The 22,294-nt window shown below is 47.9% G+C and overlaps 1 protein-coding gene across 1 annotated transcript; it reads right to left on the bottom strand.

Moving 5' to 3' along the window:
• Positions 1-16,985: 16,985 nt before the first annotated feature.
• Positions 16,986-17,603, bottom strand: LOC121360416 (vegetative cell wall protein gp1-like). Its single transcript, XM_041480232.1, has one exon. It carries the CDS (start codon positions 17,601-17,603, stop codon positions 16,986-16,988), a length of 618 nt encoding a protein of 205 aa, XP_041336166.1.
• Between the last annotated feature and the right edge of the window lie 4,691 nt (positions 17,604-22,294).

Below are 22,294 nucleotides of genomic sequence, written 5' to 3'. Positions count from 1 at the left end.
CCCAAGATGGCGGCGGCGCCCGCCCCGCGCGGCCATGGGAGCTGTAGTTCCCGTAGTTCCCGCCCGAGCGCTGAGGGGGCGGGCGGGCACCGCCGTGTCGCGACAGAACTGCCTGTCGGACTTTGCCTGTCGCGATCGATGGGGCCATGCTGCACGAGCAGCCGCTGTCCAGAGGAGCTCTGAGCGTGCAGCTGGGATAGCCCCAACAAGTGGCCTCCTAGCTCGGCCCTCAGGAGGCCCGCCGGCCCCGCACGGGTCTGGGTGCCGGCCGGCTGGGCCTCGCTCCCTACGGGCGTTTTCTGGGAGAACTTCCCTCAAAACGCCTGGATTCATCAAGCAGTCGGTCCAGCCTGTAAGAGGCTCTTTCTCCTGGCCCCACCACTCGCTGTTGCCAAGGCCTGGTTCAATGTGAACATCTAAAGTCACAAATCTCATCGTTACTATGTAAAGGTTCAGACTGATTTGTATGAATTTCTTTGCAACTTCAGGGCTGTGGACTGCAAGGAGTCATGGAATCATCGAATTGTTTGGGTTGAAAGCATTATTTAGTTCCTGCCATGGGCAGGGATGTTTTTCGCTGGACCAGGTTGCTCAGAGCTCCATCCAACCTGGCCTTGAACACTTCCAGGGATGAGGCATCCACAGCTTTAGGCAACCTGTTCCAATGCCTCACCACCCTCACAGTAAAGAATGTTTTACCTAACATCTAATCTAAACCCATGCTCTTTTGGTTTTAGTCCATTCCTCCTTGTCCTGTCACTACGTGCTCTTGTGAAAAGTCCCTCTCCATCTCCAGGTACTGGAAGGCTGCAGTTAGGTCACCCCTAAGTCTGTCCTTTTTCCAGGCTGGACAAACCCAGTTCTCTCAGCCTTTCCTTGTAGGAGAGCTCCTCCATCTCCATATTCATCTTGGTAGCCCTTCCTTAGACTCATTCCAACAGGTTGACGTCCTTCAAGGATTAGATGATCTTTAAAGATCCCTTCCATCTCAAGCTATTCCATGGCTCTGTGAAAGAAGAGAGCTGAAAATTGGTGGTTGAGCACCATCAACATAACATGTAGGATTTTCACTTTGCAAAATGGTTTGTAAGAATGCAGTACTCAAAGCTACTCTCCTCTTAGTGTTTGGTAGTTGAGTTTGGGTCAGCTTGGTCATATTCAGCCATCCTTCAAGAGATGAGCTTATCAACTGGATGCTAGACACAATACCCATGCTGATAAGCACCCAAATGAACGTAGGTCAGAGGGGCTGGGGATAAGCAGATACCACCCAAACATTAATCCAGATGAGCCAATCAATGTTTCTTACCAAGGCTGAATGTGGGAAGGTCTGTCCCAATTTCATGGGGTCTGTGTATTCAAATATGAACACTAAACAGTAATTTTTCCTAGCTTGGTGGCTTTGGATTTCAGGAAGAGGAGCTATGGTTGCTCATTAATAGGAAGCAGCCACATTTACACTGTTTCTATAGAGTGAACTCCAATTAGCCACCAACAGCCTCCAACTCCGCTAGTCATAAAGACCTCTTTTGTGTGGAACTGAATTGGTCCTGTAGGTATTTGTAGATTTGGGTGGAGAAACGATTACCAGAAAACCGACCAAAGAGGAAAAGCATGTGCTGACAAGGAGCGTGAAGGTTTCCCAAGGACTGCTAAATTCCAGAGACCAGTAGTTCTACTGAATTTGCAAGAGCTGATAAAATCCAGGCACCGAGTCTGAAATAGACTTGAAATAAGTCACTTTGAGGGACTTTGAGGGACTTTGAGGGACTTTCTGAACACCTGCTTGGAAGGTGCTAATGCCAGCACAGCCTTCTACTGGAGCTGTCCTTGTGAGGGAATAAGTGAATCTTTGTGTATTATCTGCTATTAATAGTAACCATTTCCTAGAGTGAAAACCTTGAGTACTTCTGGCTGTCTCATCCTAAACTTTTGTTGCACGGCCAAACATTTTTTAAGCAAATCAGGAAAATTAATCCCTTCTTTTCATCTTCTCCTTGAGATCCTCTGTCTTCCTTTTGATTTCTGCACAGGGGTCTGCTTTCTTTCTTTTCCTCTACAGTCCTTAGAACTGCAGTGGCCACAGATCCAACTAGAGGCTGGTCTGAAGACTCCCCCAAAAGTGTGATCCTTAGTAAGGTAAAAACAAAAAATTGCCAATACTTTAAAATATCTATATTTGCCTCCACTGGCCTCACTCAGTCTTAGCCATCTCTACATCACTAATCCACCCATTAGTTCTAGCAAAGTTTTCTGTCTTCCCTCTCAGGTTCCAGACCAGATTTTCCTGCTTCTTTCCTGGCTGACTGAATAGAGACATCAGCGCACTCTTCCAACACCATTTCTGTTTGTTTCTCACAGCTCTCTGCTAGTCTCCTACTCAGCCAGTAGAGCTGTAGTAGTTCACTCTGTAGCAAAGGTTATTTCGGGTACTTTCTCTGAAGCAAATAGTAGGAGTGGTAGTCAGCATAAATGTTTAATAGGCCCTGAGAGCTAAGACTTTAAGATGAAGCTTCTTTTGAAGCTACATTTACAGCCTCTGCTCTCCCAGGCTTTGTATAATGAAAGCACCCCAGGCCACTGTGGTGTGGTTTTGGCATGTGCTGTAGTTCCCCCCAAGCACCTTGGATGGTTGTAAGCCTCAGAACCCCTTGACTCTCACTTCAAACACAGCCTTTGCCTCACCTTCTCTACCTTCTTAATTTCCTGTAAATCCAGAGCTCCGTGCAGGAGCATCTGGCTCTGATCTTTGATACCCTCCCTCAAACACAGCCCCTCCCTCATTTTTTTTCTCTGCCAAATCGAGCATAAACACCCACAAATTTACTTTCATCCTGTTCCATGTGCCCAGAGTGGAAAATCTCTTGGCTGTAAATCTGGTGTCCTTGCTTTACATATTCAACATAGGTTAGAAGAAGGGTGCTCCAAGCTGCTTTTGAGATTGAGTTGAAGAAAACATGCTTCCTAGATGTTGAGTTTCTCTCAGAGCTGTGGTCTGGCGTTTCTTTGCTGCTATCTGCTTGAGCAGGGGTGGCAGCGGGGGCTGTTCTCCTTTAATTCATCCTTTTGTGCCAAATGGAATTCCTCAAATAATGGCAAATATTTCCTGTGGAGAATGGCCATCTCAGCAGAGGGAAGAAGGAAAATGTACAGGCTGCTGAGCTTCAAAACCTGTGACTGACATTACCAAGGCTTCTGGGGATGGGTCCAGTCTTTCTCATAAGAAGCCACACAGCTTCTGGGGAGTCAAGATTGTTTCCTGTTGGTGAGATCCTTGTGGAGCTTCTTTTCCCCTGGCTCTGAGCTGTGTCTCATAACAGCCCTGTGGAGGTGTTGGACTGTGGCTGTCAGGATTCAGGGCTGGCCACAGCTGCAGTACATGGCTTGGGGGTGTTTGGTATTGAATATTCAATTATTTTACGAAAGGAGGGGAATTACAAAAGTGTTAAAGCAACTGGAGAATTGCAGAGAAGCGTAGTTCCAGAACAGGACACCCAGTAAGGGTTGGGGTCATGAATGAAGGCTCAGACTAAGACTCTGCAGGCTCTGCAGAACCTCGGGTTTGGACTGGGCAAAACAATGCTGGAGACCCCAGAGTTTGGTTTTGATGAAATCCCATCGGAGGCTGCCAGTGAAGGAAGTCAGTAACCCAGCCCTCAACCCAGCCTGAGGATTTGTCAAGGCAAAGGAAACAATGGAGCTTCCAAGAAATAGTGGGAAAGGCAGCTGTAGCTCAAGCCCAAGGTCAAAGTTTAAGTACTTGTGCATGCTGTGTGAGCAACACAAACCAACTACATCTGGTGCTTGGGAGAAGATGCAAGAACTGCACTGGTTTCATCCCTTGAGGGATTTGTATGTGCCCAAGGAATCCTGTGCTCATGACAGTGATGAGAGTGTCATAAATTTTTTTTTCCATATTGGCAGCCCCAAAGAGGAAGAAGGACACCTATTTAGTGTGAATTGAGTATGTAAATACAATGATAAACATTGGTCCAGGAATATATCTAAGGCTTTTTATTTGTACCCCTTAAAAACCAGTACAGATAAATACATCTTTCTTGGAGTTAAGAAAACCTAGGACTCCTGCAGAAGGATTAACTGAGTTCTGGTTCCTCCTAAAGACACAGCACTTGTCACTGCCACTGTCATTGCTGCAGCTACTATTTTCCCTGAAGGCCACCACCACTGGAAAATTCCTAGATGTTTGTGACTCCATAGACATTAAGTCATTGGAGTTGTTAAATTATCAAAGCATGGAACTGTAATTGTGAGCATCTTGTGAACTAAGTGACTTAAGTCCCCAGCACTCCTGCACAAACCAAAAACTGGAAAAGACAAATTTGTGGTGGTGGAGCATGGGGGGGATGTTTGGAAAGTAAAAAGCCCTTTGTCTCATCGAGAGGATGCATTCAATATTTGTACCCATTTGCATTTTGCTTTTGAGTCACAGGACATCACCACAAGCTGAAATTGAGCACATTCCTATAGAAAAAGCATTGGCATTAGGCCATGGCTGTAAAGACTTTTAAAAATCTGTTTGAGAGGCCATGTTAACTAAAACTGATCATAAATCACTTTTTGCCATTGCCATTGGGGATCTGGCAAACACCTTCCTGCAAACAGAACGTCTCTTTCTTTAGCTACAGTTGTATAACTTGCAAATTGAATGCGAACCTGAGAAAGATTTAGTAGTTGCAGGCACACTCTCTAGAGCCTTTGACAAAAATTCTGTGCAACAAAGTCCCAGGCTAGATTATGGATATGTCAGTTGGGGAAAACAAAATAGAAAAACCCAGCCTTGTTGGTTTTAAAATGAAATGCAGAATTTTATTGCTGGTGGTTTGCTGAGGACGAGACACTGCAGGATGTAATTAAGGTTCTACTAGAAAATGATTTGCACAGCTTATTCTGTCCCTGTTTCAGTTTAAAACGATTTAGATACCACTTCTCTGAGGCATGAAGAAAACTGATCCTTGAAGTGTTGCAGGAAAATAAAGACACAGAAAGCCATTTAGAGCCTGAAGGCAGTGTGAGACATCTCTGCCTCCCTCAATAGTCAGAAACACAAGCGATGTGAAATGGAGGAGTGCATGCTGGTGGAAAACACTCACCCTCTGGAAGGAAGTTAGGGAAGCAGGCTGGCATCAGCTTGACGTGGGAATCCTGAGCAGCCATTTTCATATTGCAGGGTAGTCTCTGAGGGAAGACACTACAGCTTTGTAAGGGAGCAGGTCGCTGGTATCTCTTAATAGTGGATTTCATATCCATAACAACATGTCTGTCAATGGACTGCAGGTCAGTGCAGCCTTATGTGCATCCCAGCTAATCCCCGGTGCCTAAATTTACCACAGCAGTGGAAAGCAATGCCGAAACTCTGCCAGGAAGGGGGCAGTGTCAATCTGTTGCACTCCTGGCACTACTCAGTTGCAGTGGATTGTCACATCTGTGCTAGCAGAAACTGATATCGCAGTGAGGGTGGGTTTGTTGAGATAAGCAAAAAGTGGAAAAGTGGAACAAAAACGTGGTGTGATTTTGTAGCCTGGGATTGGCAGTGTTTCACAAGTGATAGAGATGCTCAGTAACAGACTCAACAACCGAAGACGGAGTGTGCTCTGTGGAGACCTTGTCATCACCTGAAGGGGGTTGTTGTAGGCAGTGCCTGCTATGGAGGAATAGATTCTCATTTCCCAAATTCCACAGACCAGTGGGAGAGTGTAAATTGCTGCCTTCCACGCTGGTGGTGTCAGCTTAGAGTGGCTGTAGCTAGAAAAGTAAGCAGCTTTTTAGTGGGCTTTTTGCTAACTGTGGGATGGGTTCTCCGGAGGACGTGGGTTAGAACATGGGACATCTGTGGCAACAGGACACTTCTTAGGGGAACAGACACCTTGTAAGTACCTGTGGTGTAGTTGAACCTGTGTCCCTAGGGAAGATTTGGGGATCTGTACCTTTCAGAAGCTCTTGGAGGAGGTGCCACTGTGCAGAGGCTTGTGTGAGCAGCACGATCAGAGCTCCAGCAATGATCCATGCAGAGCTCCTTGGGGTTCCTGGTTAGGAGGCATTCCTGGACAACATGGAACATGGGAGCTCTCCCATGCTATTTTGTGTTCAGGTACAACGTGCTGAGCATTGAGGGGGCTTTGTTTCCTCCTAAAGTCTCAGTGCTTGTCACTGCCACTGTCATTGCTGCAGCTGCTTTGCTTCCTGAAGGCCATCATCGCTGGAGAATTCCTAGATGTTTGTGGCTCCACAGACATAAAGTCATTGGAGTTGTTAAATCATTGAAGCATGGAACTGTAATTGTGAGCATCTTTGTTACAACTTTTTTTTTTGCAGAGCTGCACAAAATTTGTGCTTTTCTCTGTCCTAGCATTGGTCGAATGTAATAGAATTTCCTTCTGCTAATAAACTGAGGCATTAAGTTTCTAATTTAGGGATGGGATAAAATGAGTTGTGCTGTGATTTCTAATCATGGGAGAACTCTTCTAATGTGCACACATTCAGTGTTTGTTGTATAAAAATGGTTCCTTAACAATGCCCATTGCAGCTAATTTGTAACTACACAGTGTAAACATTGACTTATAAAGTTTTTTAATAGATCCCCAAGCTACTTAATTATCACTTACTGACCCTTGTTTTCTAATAGTGATTAGTTTAGTTTCCTCAAACTTTATAAAAGCTGGGTCTCAAGTGGCAGTAATATGGACAATTTCTTATTCCATATTTAATAGGATAGAGGGTCTCCAAAGCATTACTAGATCATGTCTTCCCAGAATTAGGCTTTGCCCTCACAGTGATAGCCCTCTTAGCTGGACATTTTGAATGTTCTATCTGGTTCAGCTAAAGCTTGTATTTAAATCAGGGAAAAGCAAATTCAAACCACAACTTTGGGATTTTAAAAATGTGGTTTTAAAAAATCACAAACTCTTGCTTATAGTAGTTTTTTTCCAGGTCTGGCACAGTTTTTGGTCTATAAACCTGTTGGATTCTTCAGCACTCATGTCTGTATGAGTTGAGGAAAGAGACCAACCTGGTTTCTGAGAACAATTTGCCATGAAGAAAGTGTGTAGGCTAACTTAATCTCTATGACTTGAACAGGTAGCAGAGCTGAACTTCTCTTTTACTAGTCTTAGTCTTCCACTGCACTCTGCATCTCCCTACGCTCTTTAGCACTCATTGGCTGTAAGGTCAAGAGAAAAGCTGCTTTTGAATCCCCTGAGGTAGAAAATTGGAGAAAGGCTTTTGCTGATCAGAGAGCAGAGTTTCTGGAAGAGACTTCCAAAATCAGACGTTGGTTTGCTTGTCACTTCCTATCATCAGAGAAATAGGTCTGTTTTGAAAGGGGTACAGGTCCAGAGACCCACCAGTGTGAAACAAGCAGTGAAACCTTTCTTCTTATCAAATATGGTACCACTCAAAAGTCAGAAAACAGGACTGAAAGGTGCATTGGGATGTCTTCTAGTCCATTCCTCTAGCTGAATGCATGGGTACCTCTCTCTGCCATTCTTGACCAACATTTGCCCTTTTCTTAAAGACATGCAGTGATGGAGCCTGCTCAGACTTGTAGCAGTTTTGGGCTCATTTTGGGCTTGCTTTCCTTGTGAGTTCAAGTCCTGCCTTCCAATGCTGACACCATAACTCCCATGTAGCCAGTCCTGCCCCTGTCTACTACATTTGAATAGCTGATTTTTCCTAAGCAACTGTAGAATTTTACATGTCTTTTTTGAATTCCATCCTTTTTTTCTTCCCAGACTTTCTCAGATAATCAAAGATGTTTTGAATACTAAGTCTGTTTTCCAGCATATTTGCAGCCTCTCCCAACAAGGTGACATCTAAAAGTTTAATAAGCTCAGCCACTGTTTCTTCATTCTTGTCATTAATGAAAATATTGAATAATACGAGTTCTGGGAGAGTTCTTTACAAAAATCTTGCTTGATGCATGTTTCTTGTTTGATGGAGAAGGAGCAGTAACTTCCCTGGATATGAAATTTCCCTCTCCTCCAACTGACGGTCAAGAACAACAATTTTTACATATTGCAAAACATTCCAAGTTTCAAATTTTTACTAAGAAAAGTCTCCAAAGGCTGGGCAAGCACAGAGTGCCTAACAGCAGAATTTATTCATAGACTGTGGAGAATCTGTGCTCTAGCCATAAAGTCCATAAACACTTAAAGGGAGATGATCTGCTCAAGGAAATTCTTTAAGTATTTAAGGTACCCTGCTAGACACCTAACAGGACAAGGCACCTTCTGGCCTTAAAGCTGGAGTGAAATAGTCTAAGCAGACTGTTGAAGAGAAGGGAAAAAAAAAAAAACCAACCAACCAAAAAAAAAAACAAAAAAAAAAACCAAAAAAAAAAAAAACCCCAAGTCATAAAACTGTGGATTCAAGCCTTTTGGAATGGGCATGACCTCCATAGAACACTTGGAAATTCCTTTAAGGTTTTATTACTTTGCAAAAAGCTCTCATGGTTTGGTGCTTTTGACTTTTGGGTTGCACAGTGGTCTCGTACTGGTGGCACAGTGATCTGCACGGAGCTAAGTCCTTCTCAGACATACTTCCAAGGGTATTTAAATGGCATTTAAATGGCCAACAGAAAGGCTTGAATTTTTCAAGATAGTGATACCTTGTACCTTCCAAATTAAGCCAGCTTCCAACTGTTTGGCATCAGGAAGACACTCTGTAGAAGGCAGATTATCCCAAATGGTTCTGCTGCAGTTCAAAGAGACCTAAACAGCTCGGAGAAATGGGCCAGTGGGAGTCTCATCAAGTTCTACAAAGTGAAATGCCAATGCTGCTGGAACTGGAACTGTTCCTGCAGAGGACCAGGAAAATAGTTACAGGCTTGGAGTTACACTTAGTTACACTTCTTACATGGGGAAAGGCTGAGAGGGCTGGGACTGTCCACACTGGAGATGGGTGTGATCATATCCATGTGCATAAATGCCTGATGGAAAGAAGACAGAGACAGACTCTCCTCCATGGTATATAGTGAAAGGACAACAGGCAACATGCACAAGATGAAATACAAGAAGTTTTATCTGAAAAACTCTTTTTTTTATTTTTTTAATTTTTATTTTTAATGTGATGATGGCTTGAATACTGGAACAGGTTTTCCAGGGAGGTTACCAAGTTTCTGCACATTAAGATATTAAAGATCTGACTGGATACAGGCCTAAGCAAGCTGCCCTAATTGAAGCATCTTTGATCAGGGTTGAACCAGGCAATTTTCAGAGGTCCCTTCCCATCTCAATGATTTGGTGTGTCTTGGGGACACTCTTACATATTCCTCTTCAGCATCCATGTGTGGCATCATCAGGATCAGGGCACTGACTTGAGCACCAGTTTGCAAAGGAGTCCAAAGAAGGGAATTCACATTTTGATGTAAGGGAATGAGTGTAAGGTGTCTGTACTTTGTGTCTCTCCCACTTAGCAGAGACACCTCTGTGTGTGCCAGCTGATGCCAAATTTGCATTTTACACATAACTGAGTCTGGAAAGGCAAAAGGAGGCAGTGAAGAAAGCCCTCTGTGATGTCAGTGCACACCTTTCCATGTGTACAGGTTTGGATCCATGACCAAGAAACCTCTCACTCCATTAGACACTTCATCCTCTATTATCATAGTTAGTGTTTTATTATCATTATGCTTTCAATTACAGGCATAGATGGATATGTAAATCATCCCCCATCTGAACTAATGAAGAAGCAATTTCATTTTCTTTCCCATAGTGGGAGAGGACACTGATGAAACCACAGCCCTGACACAAGGTACCATTAGTTCAAATGACCTGTTTGAAAAATATGTGATAGGGAGCTGCCACCGGGAAGGTCCATGGGAAGATCTGGGAGCATTGCCTGGTGAGGAACAAGAGCTTGCTCCAGAGGCAGGCTCCAGTTTCTGTACACAGAAATCACATTTGTGCATTTCTACAGGGTGTAAGGAAATGGGACTGGAACAGAAGACAGAGCCTGTGTATCAAGAAAAGCTTTGCTGCTGCAACTGATGTCTTCTCCACATGGCAGCAACCCAGCAGAGCCTGGAAAGCTGGGCAGTGAGAAAACAGCATACAGGATTTTATGCAAGGTGCATTAACAGTGTGTATTTTTCTCAGTTTCTTAGGTAGAATATTTCCCTTTCTGTCTTGTATCTTATTTCAACACTCTTTTTGCCCAAATTGTACAGTCTTGGTGTGCACTGCAGTGACACTTCTGTGGAAGTAGGATATCCTGTGGATATTCTGTGTAATAGGCCCTGATATGCAGTTAATGCTGCTTTCTGAAAGCATCTCTAAGATCCTGAAAAAGAAATAACTCTTCAATGCACAAGTAGGTCAGAGGGCATTATCTATTGCTCAAATATAAGATTCCTCTCCTACTAGTGCTCCTGCTTCAGGTTGTTTTGTGACAGAGCTGCTTGGGTTACCCTGTAACAAAAGAAGGCAAACATTGTGAAAGAGCCATTTTAATGGCACCTAAAGTCTGACTGGTATTTCCATACCGCTTCTCCATATCCCAGAGCAGCAGTGGTCCAACCTTTCTACACAGACCCAAAAATTCTGGACTGGATTTGAGGGCTGGCCTGATATTGGAGTGTAACTGGTGCTGTGTGAGGGAGAGCAGCAGAAGAGGCCATTGCATCGCTGCATCTGGATGCCACAGGAAGTTCCTGCTGTCAACAGCTGCCTCTGTGACCAGGTGGTTTGGACTGGAGCTGCAGATGATGTTGGTATCAGCATGTTCTGGCTGCAGAGCCATCAGCCCCTGAGTGCCACCTTCTGTGGAGCAGACCTGGCTTCCTCTGAGGGCATTTCCAACAGGATCCAAGATGCAGTGAGCAACAGCTGTCTGCCGCTGTGACACACAGCCAGCTCTCTGTCACGTCCTCTCTCCCTGGCACAGCTGGCTGCTGAGCTCTCCAAATCCCAGCCCTGCCATCCCCACAGGACCTCTGCAGTAAAATAAAATGGCCTGCAGGTCTGGGGTGAGGCTGCTGCAGCTTCTATTATCCCAGATCTGAGACTCCAGGAAGAAGGAAGAATTTCTCCTTCCCAGAACAGTGTTTCTAATTAGTTTTAGTTTCAGGCAAATAATTTTTGGATGAACTGGCATCCTTCAGCAGGATGATAATACTTAAATGTGCTCCTTTTGGGGCCCTGTGTGTTGTGCATTTGTCTTTCCTGCCTGGAAAGAAGGGATGTCTGTATTTACAGGTTTATCTAGACAACATTGTATCCATGTGGAGTAGCATACACTGAAACTTTAAAATGTGCCAGACTTCCTGGTTTTTGTTTGTTTGGTTTTTTTGGTGGCTTTTTTTTTTTTTTAAACCTTTAAGCCACGGGGTGTTTCTGATTTGTTCTTTGCTTTGCCCTCTTTGAAAAGGGGGAATGTTGTCTTGCAGCCTTGGGCCAGACGTGGTGTGTTATTCCTCTCACCAGCTCCGAGGTTCAGTGCCAGCACCGGTGTGCTTCACCTCGCTCTCCCCTCCTGTCCCCTCCCTCCCGAGGAGCAGGGAGGAAACGCTGCCCCTGTCATTAACCTGTATCCATTCAGGAGCTCCTGCCTCGGCCTCCAGCAGAAGTGGAAGCAGCCCCTGCTCCCTGCTGGAGCATCTTCAGCTGCAGCCCTGCTGAGGTGCCCCTCCTGCTGCTGGAGTGTAAATCCCCAGCAGCTCTTTTAACCACCCTTCTCATGCTACTTGAAAAATAACTTTCTCTTGTCATTAACGCTGATCTATAGCCGCATTAATGTGTGAAATCACTGGGTGTGAAAATAGTGTACTAACCACTACTTAATGTAATATTACCACAGTAATGTCTCTAAAAATATCTTGTCCACTTGATTGCTTTCATTGTGAACTAGAGATAATGTACCACTTACAGCTGATGATTAAAATTCATAAAGCCTTGGTTCTTAATTACAGCAACTTGCAATCAAAGTGAAATGTCAGATCCTGAATGTTGTTTATCTGTATACAAATTCTCAAAACCAAGAAAATATAAGGATCGTCTACACAACAAAGCTGAGCTGCTTTGCTTTAAGGTTAAGTAAAATAAATACACATGTGAGTATGTATTGAGACAGGCTGGAATCAGTGAGCATGAGATCTTTGACAAGGCAGAACTCACCTCATATGAAATGCACATCCTTGGAAAATGTGTTGATGAAGATGGAAATGTAAACTTCATAGTAGAAAACTGTTGTGGATGGATGGAAGTAACTGTTTGATGTGCTGTGAATAGAAATTTTGCAAGTCAGGCTCAAGGTTAAACCAAAGATGCAGATATCTGAAAATGCAGAGATGGATTCCCACTGCCACTGGGAATTACCATGGTGGCTGGCAGGAGAGGGCAAGTGTCCTTGGTTTCCAGTGTCAAAATGACCTGGCTATAATCATGCTCTTGGTCAGCAGTGGCACTGCATGACAAAAATCTCTTTTGAGTGCCCTTAGCACTGCATTTCCAGAGATATGGTAATATTTTCAAGTTAATGCTAAGCCCCGAAGGTTTGCAGTGCTCTGAGATGTATCTTACCCTAAATTTACTAACACAAGCCCTAACTCCATAGCTCACTCCCTTTTTTTTTTTTTTTTTTTTTTTTTTTTTTTTGTTCTGGTATGTGAGATACAGGCATAGCTGAGTGTAGGAACTACAGTTCTATTCCATTTATAGTCCTACTGGCGTTCTTCATTTGTTGCATCTGTCCTGTGCCAGTCTGGAAAAATCCAAACCAGAGGGAGCCAATTTGTCATCATCTTCCAACATCATTAAAACAAAATCACATTAAAACAATAGGATCACTTCCTTACCAAATCTGAGTAGCTCCATTTATTTCTTCTGATTCAATGGCAATTTGAAGGAGATCTGAACCATTATTTGTAAACTTCTTTAGAAAAGCTTTTTTTTTTTTTTCCCACAGGGTACTCCCACTGTCTCCACAGTGATTATTTTTTGCCAGTAGATGGAAAAAAAAAATCTTTGCATGAATGGGAAATCAAAGCTTGACAATGATATTAATTTTCTGACGGTTTCCATTCCACATCTCCCTTTGGGTGTTACTCTTCCTGGCAGTTTTGGGAATCTTTGCAGTGACACTGATGAGGAAAATGCCCAGTTTCAGAGCTGCCCCAGTGTTCCCAAGTATTATTACCTTGGCAGTTTGTTCCATGGGCATTTGCTGCTTGCCTCCCTCTGTTCCAGCTGCACCTGCAAAGGTTTTCCAAACACGGGAACCATTCCCTGCACTGGCATCACACAGCTCTGATTCACTGGGACTCACCCTGGCACAGAGTGGTCCTGCTGCCTCTCATGGCTCGTGCTGGTTTTGCTGTCTCTGGTGTTTACATCACTTGCACAGTGAGTTTGCAGTGGGGAAGGATTTGTCTGGCTGTGTGGCTCGGTGAGCTCCTTGGTACGTGCTCTCTAATGCCAGCCTTAGCCACCAACAATTCCTGGCAGCTCCACACTTCTGCCACTGCTGCTGGAGCTCTCCTGCTCAGACAGCTTTTCTCCACAGGGATCCTGCTTTAGCTGGAGCGAGCCTGTTCCTGGTTGCCCTCCTGTACCTGTTTCATGGGTGCCATCCAGAAGACATGCCCAGCCACAAACGAAGCAGAAGCCTCTGAGCGAGCAGAGACAAAGTAAATCACCTTCTCTCCTCAGTTCTGCCCCTTCCCAACTTCAGGCTAACCCTTTGCTCATCTTACAGGGTCCTGCTTGAAGCTTTCCTCCACTTAGTACCTGATCCCTGTTGTAGCATGTAAGGTGTATGTAGCACAGTCCAGGCCAAAAATGAACATTTTTGTAATTAAAACATACTGTGTCATTCCTCCTCTTGACATTCCAGACAGAAAACTAGCAGGGAATTTGATGCAAAGGTCCTGTTCCTCTTTTATCTTGCAGATAACTTAGTCCCTCACATCTCAAGCAACAAGTGTGCAGTGTATTATTTTCTGCAAAGTCTGTAAGACCCATACTTTTTACTGCCAGTGTATAGTGATTTATGTCAAGCAGTTTGCAGCTGCAACCAGCATCTGCATGTACATTTTAGTCAGCTCCCAGAGCTCCTGGTCTTCTTCCAGAGCCTCCACAAGCTCATTTGCAGGTATCTCAGGTATCCCTTCTGTGGCACTGTATTCCTCTCAGCTTTTCAGTCCCACTCCTGGGACTGTTCATGGTCCCTGGGAGGTTTAGGTGCTTCTCTTGGGAGCTCACAGTTGCAGCGAGGATGTGAAAGGAGATGTCCTTAGCTAAACTGTCTATGTGGAGCACAGAGGTACAGATAAATGCCCCAATTTTCACGGTACAGTTGCAGCAGGCAGAATGTGGCACAGCAGTGCAGAGACAGGTAACCAGGAGCTGCCTGGCTTGGGGGAGGAATCCAGGATTTTCTGAGCAGCCCAAGCCCACTGAGGATCGTGTCCTCTAGAGGCGATGTCTGACAGTCATCCCACTCGCACGAAACACCACACGTTGAGAAATTTAATGTGAGCACCGTGGGCTAGGTTTGCATTTCGCCCGTTGCCTCCTCACACTTCCCAAGTGATGCAAAAAGGTCCAGGCATCAGAGGGAGGACAGCCCCTGGCAGTCATGCTGCGTGCCACTGGAAATCCTGCAGGTTCCTGCTGCCATATGCTGCGGGTTGCTCGGGGAGGGAAGGCTCTCTTGTGCCTCTCAGGTTAGCCTTTTATTCCTCGTAACAAGTTCGGGGCTGGTGATGACAGCTTTGCTCCTGAGGGTGAGACAGTTAATTTAGATTGGGCACCTGTTGCTTCCCTGTCCTCTCTGGCTGAGGATACATCTCCTTTAAATACTGTATCGTTAACTACTCCATGAACGAGGAATCAGACTGTGCAAAGGAGGTGAAGAGGTACAACATGTAAAAAACATGTCCTCCCACTCTCCCTTTTCCACAGGATAGGCGATGTTTGACTTCGCACTCCAGGAAGCAGCTGAGAAATCCTTCAGATGGGTAAACATTTCAAATGGTTTGGATGGCTAAATGGCCTAGATTTTTAAAATTTCACAGAAGTACTTGAGTTACAAAGTGGACCATGAAATGTTTATGGAGATGTTCTTACCCTCCCACTACTGACATCAGAACAAATAATGGAGTAAGGAACAGGAGGTGGGAATTTTAGGGTAACAGGATAGTAACTGAGTGATGCTAGGTTTCAAAATTAATTTCCAGGGAAAAAAAAAGGCTATACTTGTCCAGCTTTAGTTTTCCTTGTTTCAGAGAATATATAATTTCTGTGAAAATCTGTCCTTTTGATTTAATAGCATTTATATTTCAAGTGAAGCTTTCTCTCTTGGAGGGCTGAGGTTTGGGTGACCCTGGGCTGAGGCTTGGACTAATCAGCGGTTACCAGGGGATCCAGAAGGGAATATTGCCAGTGCTGGTAAATTACCATTTACTAAGAGGCAAATGTGTATTCTGGAAATAGAGCTTCTCATTCAGCAGCATGAAGTGAGCGATTTTTCTTTCACTCTGCAATGAATATGATGTTGGTGAAAGGTCCTGGCCTGAGCACCCTGGGAATTGAGCCCTGTGTAAGCCCTCAGCGGAGAGGCAAAGGCTCCTGGCTACAGGCTGCTCTTCTCATCCGGTTTCAATGATGGAAGAGGAAACTGAGTTTATACAAAACCCAGCCCAACCCCCAGAAACATCTCGCTTTGTTTATGTTCAGAGCTAAGCCTGCGACTCTCACTGTTTGGAAGAGCTATCCAGACATTTCTCCATCTGACTGACTTCACATCTATTCCTTGATCTCATCGAGAGATCTGGCTTTTAGCTCCCGCTCATGACGGCCCACTTTTCTCTCTCTCTCTCTCTCTCTGCTCTCCAGAGTCTGAAAGATCCCTGTATAACGTGATTATGCAACCATGCAAATGGACACGGCTCTTTTCATTTACTGCAAACCCTGCTTCGTGTCTCCCATTAGGAAAATAAAATCCTCCGTGAGAGACACGCCAGAAAAGGTAGCAGGAAGGGAGTTTTGTGTGTCTGGGTCTGAATGCTTGAAGGTGGCATTAGAGATGGAAACAGACTATTTGAAGCAAACCGGTGTGCCACCATCTCTCCACAGGAACCAGCATCAGTTAATAGACTCAGACAGCTCTCCTCTGAATCCTTTCCCCCTAGGAAATGGCAGATACTCGCCTTCCTGGTTGTTTTCCTCAGCTGGAGGTCTCCCCCCGCTCCCTCCCGAGCCGAGCTGCAGGGAAATGCGCGGTGCGGCTCTCCCCGAAGGCCAATTTGCACCCTCCCTCTGTAAACAGGCAGCTGCTTCTCCACTTTGCGCCCAGCCGGGAGGGCCTCGGGGGGCTCTTCAACACTCCCCGCTGCCGCCGAGCTGCTGCTCCCAGCGCCCGGCCCAGGCTGCGGAGGACGAGGAGGAATGTGGCAGTGCCTTACACGCGGAGGGGAGGAAAAAACGCCCAAAGCTTGTACTGCTTGGTTAAAGATCCAGGACGCCTCCATGGCCACCCCGTGTTATCCTCAGAACTGAGGATGGCCCTCTCCACTGCGGCAGGAGTGAGAGCTGTTCGGGTCTGGTGGCCTTTCTCAGCACAATGATGAGATGTCCCCTGTCACCCCACACCCTTTGCCAGGGTTTTGTGACCCTTATCCCACGGGAGGATCCCATGGGTTGTCCTGGGATTACATGTGCTAAGAGCAAAGGTACAGGGCAGTCTGTCTGCCACTGCTGTGGGCTGCGAGCTTTGTGCCCGTCTTCCTCCGGCAGCATCTTCCTCACTGCCCGGCGGTGCTGCAGGGGACATACCAGCTCTCTCCGAGTCTCTCCTCAAAAGCTGCTTCTCCATCTCACTGCTACTTGAGGAGGGTCTCATCTGTCCAGAAAGCTCCTCTTATGGAGGAGACAGGGCTCCCTCGCAGACTGGGGCAGCAGATAGCAGCTACAGTAGTCTGACAAGCGGCGGGAGGGAGGGAGGGAGGGAGGGCTGCAGGAGCGGGGCCGCCAGACTCAGAGAAGGCACAGAGCAGGGTCCCCGGCAGGGCAGGGCGGGGGGCTCGGAGAGAACCCTGGGATGGGAGAGGGCTCGGAGGCACCCCCGGGCTGGGGGGTTCGGAGGCTCCCCGGGCTGGGGGGCTTCGGAGGGCCCCCCGGGCTGGGGGGCTTCGGAGGGCCCCCCGGGCTGGGGGGCTTCGGAGGGCCCCCCGGGCTGGGGGGCTTCGGAGGGCCCCCCGGGCTGGGGGGCTTCGGAGGGCCCCCCGGGCTGGGGGGCTTCGGAGGGCCCCCCGGGCTGGGGGGCTTCGGAGGGCCCCCCGGGCTGGGGGGCTTCGGAGGGCCCCCCGGGCTGGGGGGCTTCGGAGGGCCCCCCGGGCTGGGGGGCTTCGGAGGGCCCCCCGGGCTGGGGGGCTTCGGAGGGCCCCCCGGGCTGGGGGGCTTCGGAGGGCCCCCCGGGCTGGGGGGCTTCGGAGGGCCCCCCGGGCTGGGGGGCTTCGGAGGGCCCCCCGGGCTGGGGGGCTTCGGAGGGCTCCCCGGGCTGGGGGGCTCGGCGGTGCCGCCCTGCAGGGGGAGCCCCGCCCGCAGTTCCACGCCCGGCCCGCAGGGGGCGATGGCGGGCCGGGGCTCCCGCATCCCTCGCCTTCCCTCCCCTCCCTGCTCCTACCTTTTTCCGCCTTTTCCCCTTTATTTTCATTCCAGTTACACCCTCCCCCCCCCTTTTTTTTTTTTTTTTTTTTTTTTTTCTCTTCCTGCGGGGTTGCTGTCCTTCCCCTCGAGTTGCATGCGTCTCTCGCTGCCCTGCTCTCCCTCCCGTCCTGCTCTCCCTCTGTCAGCTCTGTGTAGCCTGGCGTGTTTCTCTGTTGCTCTCCCCGGCGCTCAGCCCTCCCCCTGTGCGGCTCTCTCCATGAAATGGAGCTGAACAATTGCACCGGAGCAGCTTTTTCTGTTCCTGCCATATGTCCGTGCGCCGAGGCACCATTGCTCTTGTGGTATTTTGGATGTATTCGTGCTGGAAATACTAGGACAATAACAAAACTGTGAATTTCTGCCTGCGCCTTCTTGGAGCCTAATGAGATTTGAAATCCAGCGTGAATGAGATGTGATGGATGGCTGTACTGATATTTTGAGCCGGTTTAGTTCAGAGTCATCTGAGATGCCCAGGCTGGATAAAGGGGGGCATGGCCCTGGAGGTTACCTGCCATCCAAGCACCAAGAGGACAAACCGAGTCACTGAAGTGACATTATCCTTTATCTTTTTTTTTTTTTTTTCCTTTTGGAAATAAATATAGTTCTGCCATATTTATCAAAGAACCTCTAGTAATTGCCCAATTCCTTAAATATGAAAAGATGATGCCTGAAATGGCAGTCTCTGCCCCGTTCACCTGAATATGGTGTTAGCTGAGGCTGCCTCTGTAGCACCAGACTGTCTCCCCTTGTCCCCTGTTCTTCGCCCTCGAAATCCCCCCTGGAGCACCTCATAGTTCTGACCCCTCTCACACACTGGGAAGCACAGCCTTGGCTCCTTCTTCTGTTAAAAAAGGAGCTTTGAGGCTGGGAGCTGTGCAGCCCTGTAATTAATGTACACTCAGCCTCAAATATGCAGTGACAACAACTTAAATGTCAACATTCCTAGTTAATCCCTTGCTAACAAAATGTGCCTGGAAAGAGATGGTTCTGCATAATCTCCACTGAACAAGATCTTATTTTAGCAGTACAAGCACTTGGGAGATTTCCCCAGTTTGACCAATGAGACCAAAAGATTGGCTTTGATAATCACAGCTGTAAACGACGCGTTTGATCCTCTCAAGGAAGGGAAGGGCTGCATGTGGCAGAGCGCAGAGCATACAAACCCTGCTCTGCCCCAGCCCTCCTCCGGAGCAGCGGCAGGCTGGCCTTCCTGGGTGCTGTCTGTACGACAAGGGATGTGATTTCTGTTCTCTGATGTTCGCTGCTCTCCCCTCATGTTCAGGGAGATGTCCACAGCCTCCTCCTGAGTCACGTTTTCCAGGCTGAACAGCCAGCAGTGTTAAAAGGGGAGTTACAGGGAAAATCTTATTTTAATACATAAAATGTTTCTTGTAAGAGCACTGAAGCAGGGACCACGACCACAGATAGGGTGTTTGGATTCCCCTCTGTGTGCTGAGACCAGCCCCACGTTTATCCTGGGGAGGCCAGGCAGACCCTGGGAGTGCTGGTGTTGTTTTAAGCCTTCGGTGTAGGCAAAAGGCAGAGCACCCAAGGTGAGGAGATGAACCTCCTTATTGTTCAAAGCAGCCCGATGTTTTCAGCACCCTGGCTCCCTGCAGGCAGGATTCCTGTGCTTCCAAGGCTGGCATCCCCAGACACAGACCAGCAGGTTCCTCCTCAGCAGGCTGTGGAAGCAGGGGGGCACTGACACACGATTTCTTGCCCTGGGTGGATTGGTGCCTGAGCTCTAGGCCCAGCCCAAAAACACAATAGGAAAGGTGGTGGGCCATTCTTCTGGGTGTCACCCCAATTTAACAGGCAGTCCTTGCATCCCCGGGTTATTTGTTCCTGTGGTGTGCAAGCACTTGTAGAGGAATTTACCATTCTGCCTGTGCTTTTCAATCACTGGGTTCCTGCACACCAGCATCACCTCACGCTCAGTGATGAAATACCCACTCCTTCCCTTTGCATTTTATGGGTTTTGTTTTTCCTTTTTCACTTTGTCACTTCCTTTCTGAAAGATGTCTGAGGGGTGCTCTCCCCACCATTATTTCAGTCTCTCATTTCAGCCTGACTGTGTTCACGCTCTCTTCCTTACACCACCTCTCTTTTATTCTGCTTTGTTCTTCCACCACCACCTGTCACCAAAGCCTCTTCCTTCCCTACTGTGTTATCTTCTAGAGACCTAACCATTCCCTCTTGCTCCATTCCTCGTCGATCCCCTCCATTATTTTCTAAAGTATCTCCTGCAATCCCTCTTTCCCTGAAAGGAATCCTTCCCCAAGGATATATTTGCCCCGGTGCTCCTCATTGCTCCTCCACAGGGGCTCTGGGGGTGCAGCTCTTGTCCCTCTGCACTCCCCTGCTCGAAGCTGCCTCCCTCTGCCTTGTCTGCTCCTCACCTCTGAGCGCTGCTGAGGCCACCACACTGCTGGTCCCCCTGATCCCAGATGGATGGAAACACAAGGGCCTCGTTCAGCTTCAGCCAGTGTGGCAAGATGTGGCTTCTGGGGTAGGATGGGATCCTTAATTATTGAGTAATGAGTCTAAGGTGTTTGAAACCCAGTAACTGTTAGAGATGGCTTTGTGTAGCCCTGAGCACCCTCATCTTGCTGAAACAAGGGTGCTGCAGGCAGATTCTGCAGATAATTGGACATTTTCGAAACCTCCATTCTTCTGCAGAATTTGTAGTGCTTCCATCTTTCCCTGCCCTTGCCTTATTCCTGTCTCTTTCCATCTACTGTGACTGTTTTATATTTTTACTCTTGACAAAGGGTTGTGGGCTTAGAGGCTGCTCTTGTAGCTGTAGATGTAAGATGCCTGCTGTGTGGTGTTTGTCATGAAAGAACCGCTCCTGGAAATTAACTAATTCACAGACCTAACTCATTAACTCTGCAGCCCTGGAGCTGTGGAGGTTTCCGTGCCGAGGGCACTGGGCTGGGGGAGAGGGACAGAAGGGAGCTGGAGAGACCCATGCCTGTGATCCCAGCTCTTCCCCCAGCCCGTGCCGTGTTGGCAGGTGATTTCCCACTCTGTCCCCCTTTCCCGTGCCCTTGGTCTCTCCTGCAGTTCAGCTGATCAGGGCAGGAGCTGTTTCTCACTGCGCCTGTTTGGGAGGCCTTGACCTTGGTGGGGGCACTAATCACTCCTGTTGTAGAAACAATAAGTACTGGAGAGACACAGAGTTACGGAGGCAGATAGCTGCAGATGTCAGTTTGTTCCCATCTGGATGTCCTCCCTTTGCTACCCCAGCCTCCAGGAGGACGGCTGCAAGGCTTTGAGAAGTGCAGGTTGATTCCTCCTCTACCTCTTCTCCTTCCCTCAGGCCCAAACCCAGTCCCACCAGGAGCCAGTGGCAATATTCCTAGCGGAAACACACTGGAAAGCGTTTCCACCCTAAGCAGCATAGTTTTAACATCAACCCACATGCTTGGAGTACACTGGGAGCCAGATGAGGTCACTCAGACTATTTCAAGGCTAGATGTTTGATAGGAGAGGTTTCCCTCTGTCCCACAGAGTCCACACTGCCTGTCCTGGCTCACTCATCCCTCCAAGCATGCCACTGGAGCTCCCTGGGGAGCTCTGCTGGCCATCTCTGCACCTGAGGATGGGATGAGTGCTCTGCCCAGGGCCTGCTGAGAGACTGCCAGGAGCTTCCCTGAGCCACAGAGGGTCACCCCTCCTTCTGCCAGCAGCTGTCCCCGAGCAGGCAGCACAGTGACCACGGCTTCTCCTTGTTGGCGTGGTGGTTTGGACTGGGGCTTGCTGAGTAATGCACAGCTCGGGTGGGTTTCTGAGGCTTGGGGCTGGCAGAATGTGCACACTAGAAAAACCCCATTCCATCGAGTCCCAGTGGGTTGAGGTGGTGACAGCTGGTGCTGTTTGGGATCAGGGATCATGCCTGATGTTGTGGCTGTGTGTGACACTCAGGGCTGAGCGCTGCTGGGAGCGCATCCAGCGTGCGCCGAGGCAGAGGCACTCAGGCTGGGGACCTAGAATGAGGAAAGGAAGCAAAATAATTGCTGGACGAGGAAGGAGATATATTCAGCTCCTCTATTTAAGCATGCCTTCCCACAGGATTGCTGGGCTCTGCTTGCCAAGTGTGAGCTCTGGCCACCAGGGACAAGAGAGCAGGAGCTTTTCTGGCAGCTGATGGAAACTCGAGGAGAAGGCTCCGAGCCAGGCAGTGCCCACTGAGAGGAGGGTGATGATGGGCTGGGGCTGTGGGTGTGTGTGCTGAGGCACAGCTGGCACTGGGGCAGGTGACAGAGCACACCTGAGAGCACCTTGGGATGAACTCTCTGGATTCCCCAGCCAGAGGCAGATCTCCTGATGTCACTCATTCCTCCTTTTGCTCCCCCTGGATACTGCAAACATCTTCACACAGCGAAAGGTGGTGCAAGGATGTCCTGCCAGTGAAGACCCAAGTCACTGTGCCTGTGCACCAGGGAGCCCTGCAGGCTTCAAAGCTCTGGCCTTGATCCCATGAAGTCATGGCACCTTTTTGGAACCACGCACAAAGTAGTAAGGGCAAGGCTTGCTGCAAAGGCACACTGCTGAACCGAGGAAGCAGGACTGGTCCTGGACACAAGCCAGCTCATGTCCCATGAGCTCTGCTATGCCTGCATGCTCTGGTA

This window comes from Pyrgilauda ruficollis, unplaced genomic scaffold (assembly GCF_017590135.1).
Source record: "Pyrgilauda ruficollis isolate IOZ18807 unplaced genomic scaffold, ASM1759013v1 scaffold50, whole genome shotgun sequence".
Taxonomy (NCBI): domain Eukaryota; kingdom Metazoa; phylum Chordata; class Aves; order Passeriformes; family Passeridae; genus Pyrgilauda; species Pyrgilauda ruficollis.
Note: the sequence above shows the minus strand (reverse complement) of the source record. Positions and strands in the feature narration are given on the sequence as shown.

What these genes read in the sequence shown, in the direction of transcription:
- LOC121360416 (XM_041480232.1), bottom strand. Translation starts at nt 17,603, where the DNA reads ATGCGGGAGCCCCGGCCCGCCATCGCCCCCTGCGGGCCGGGCGTGGAA.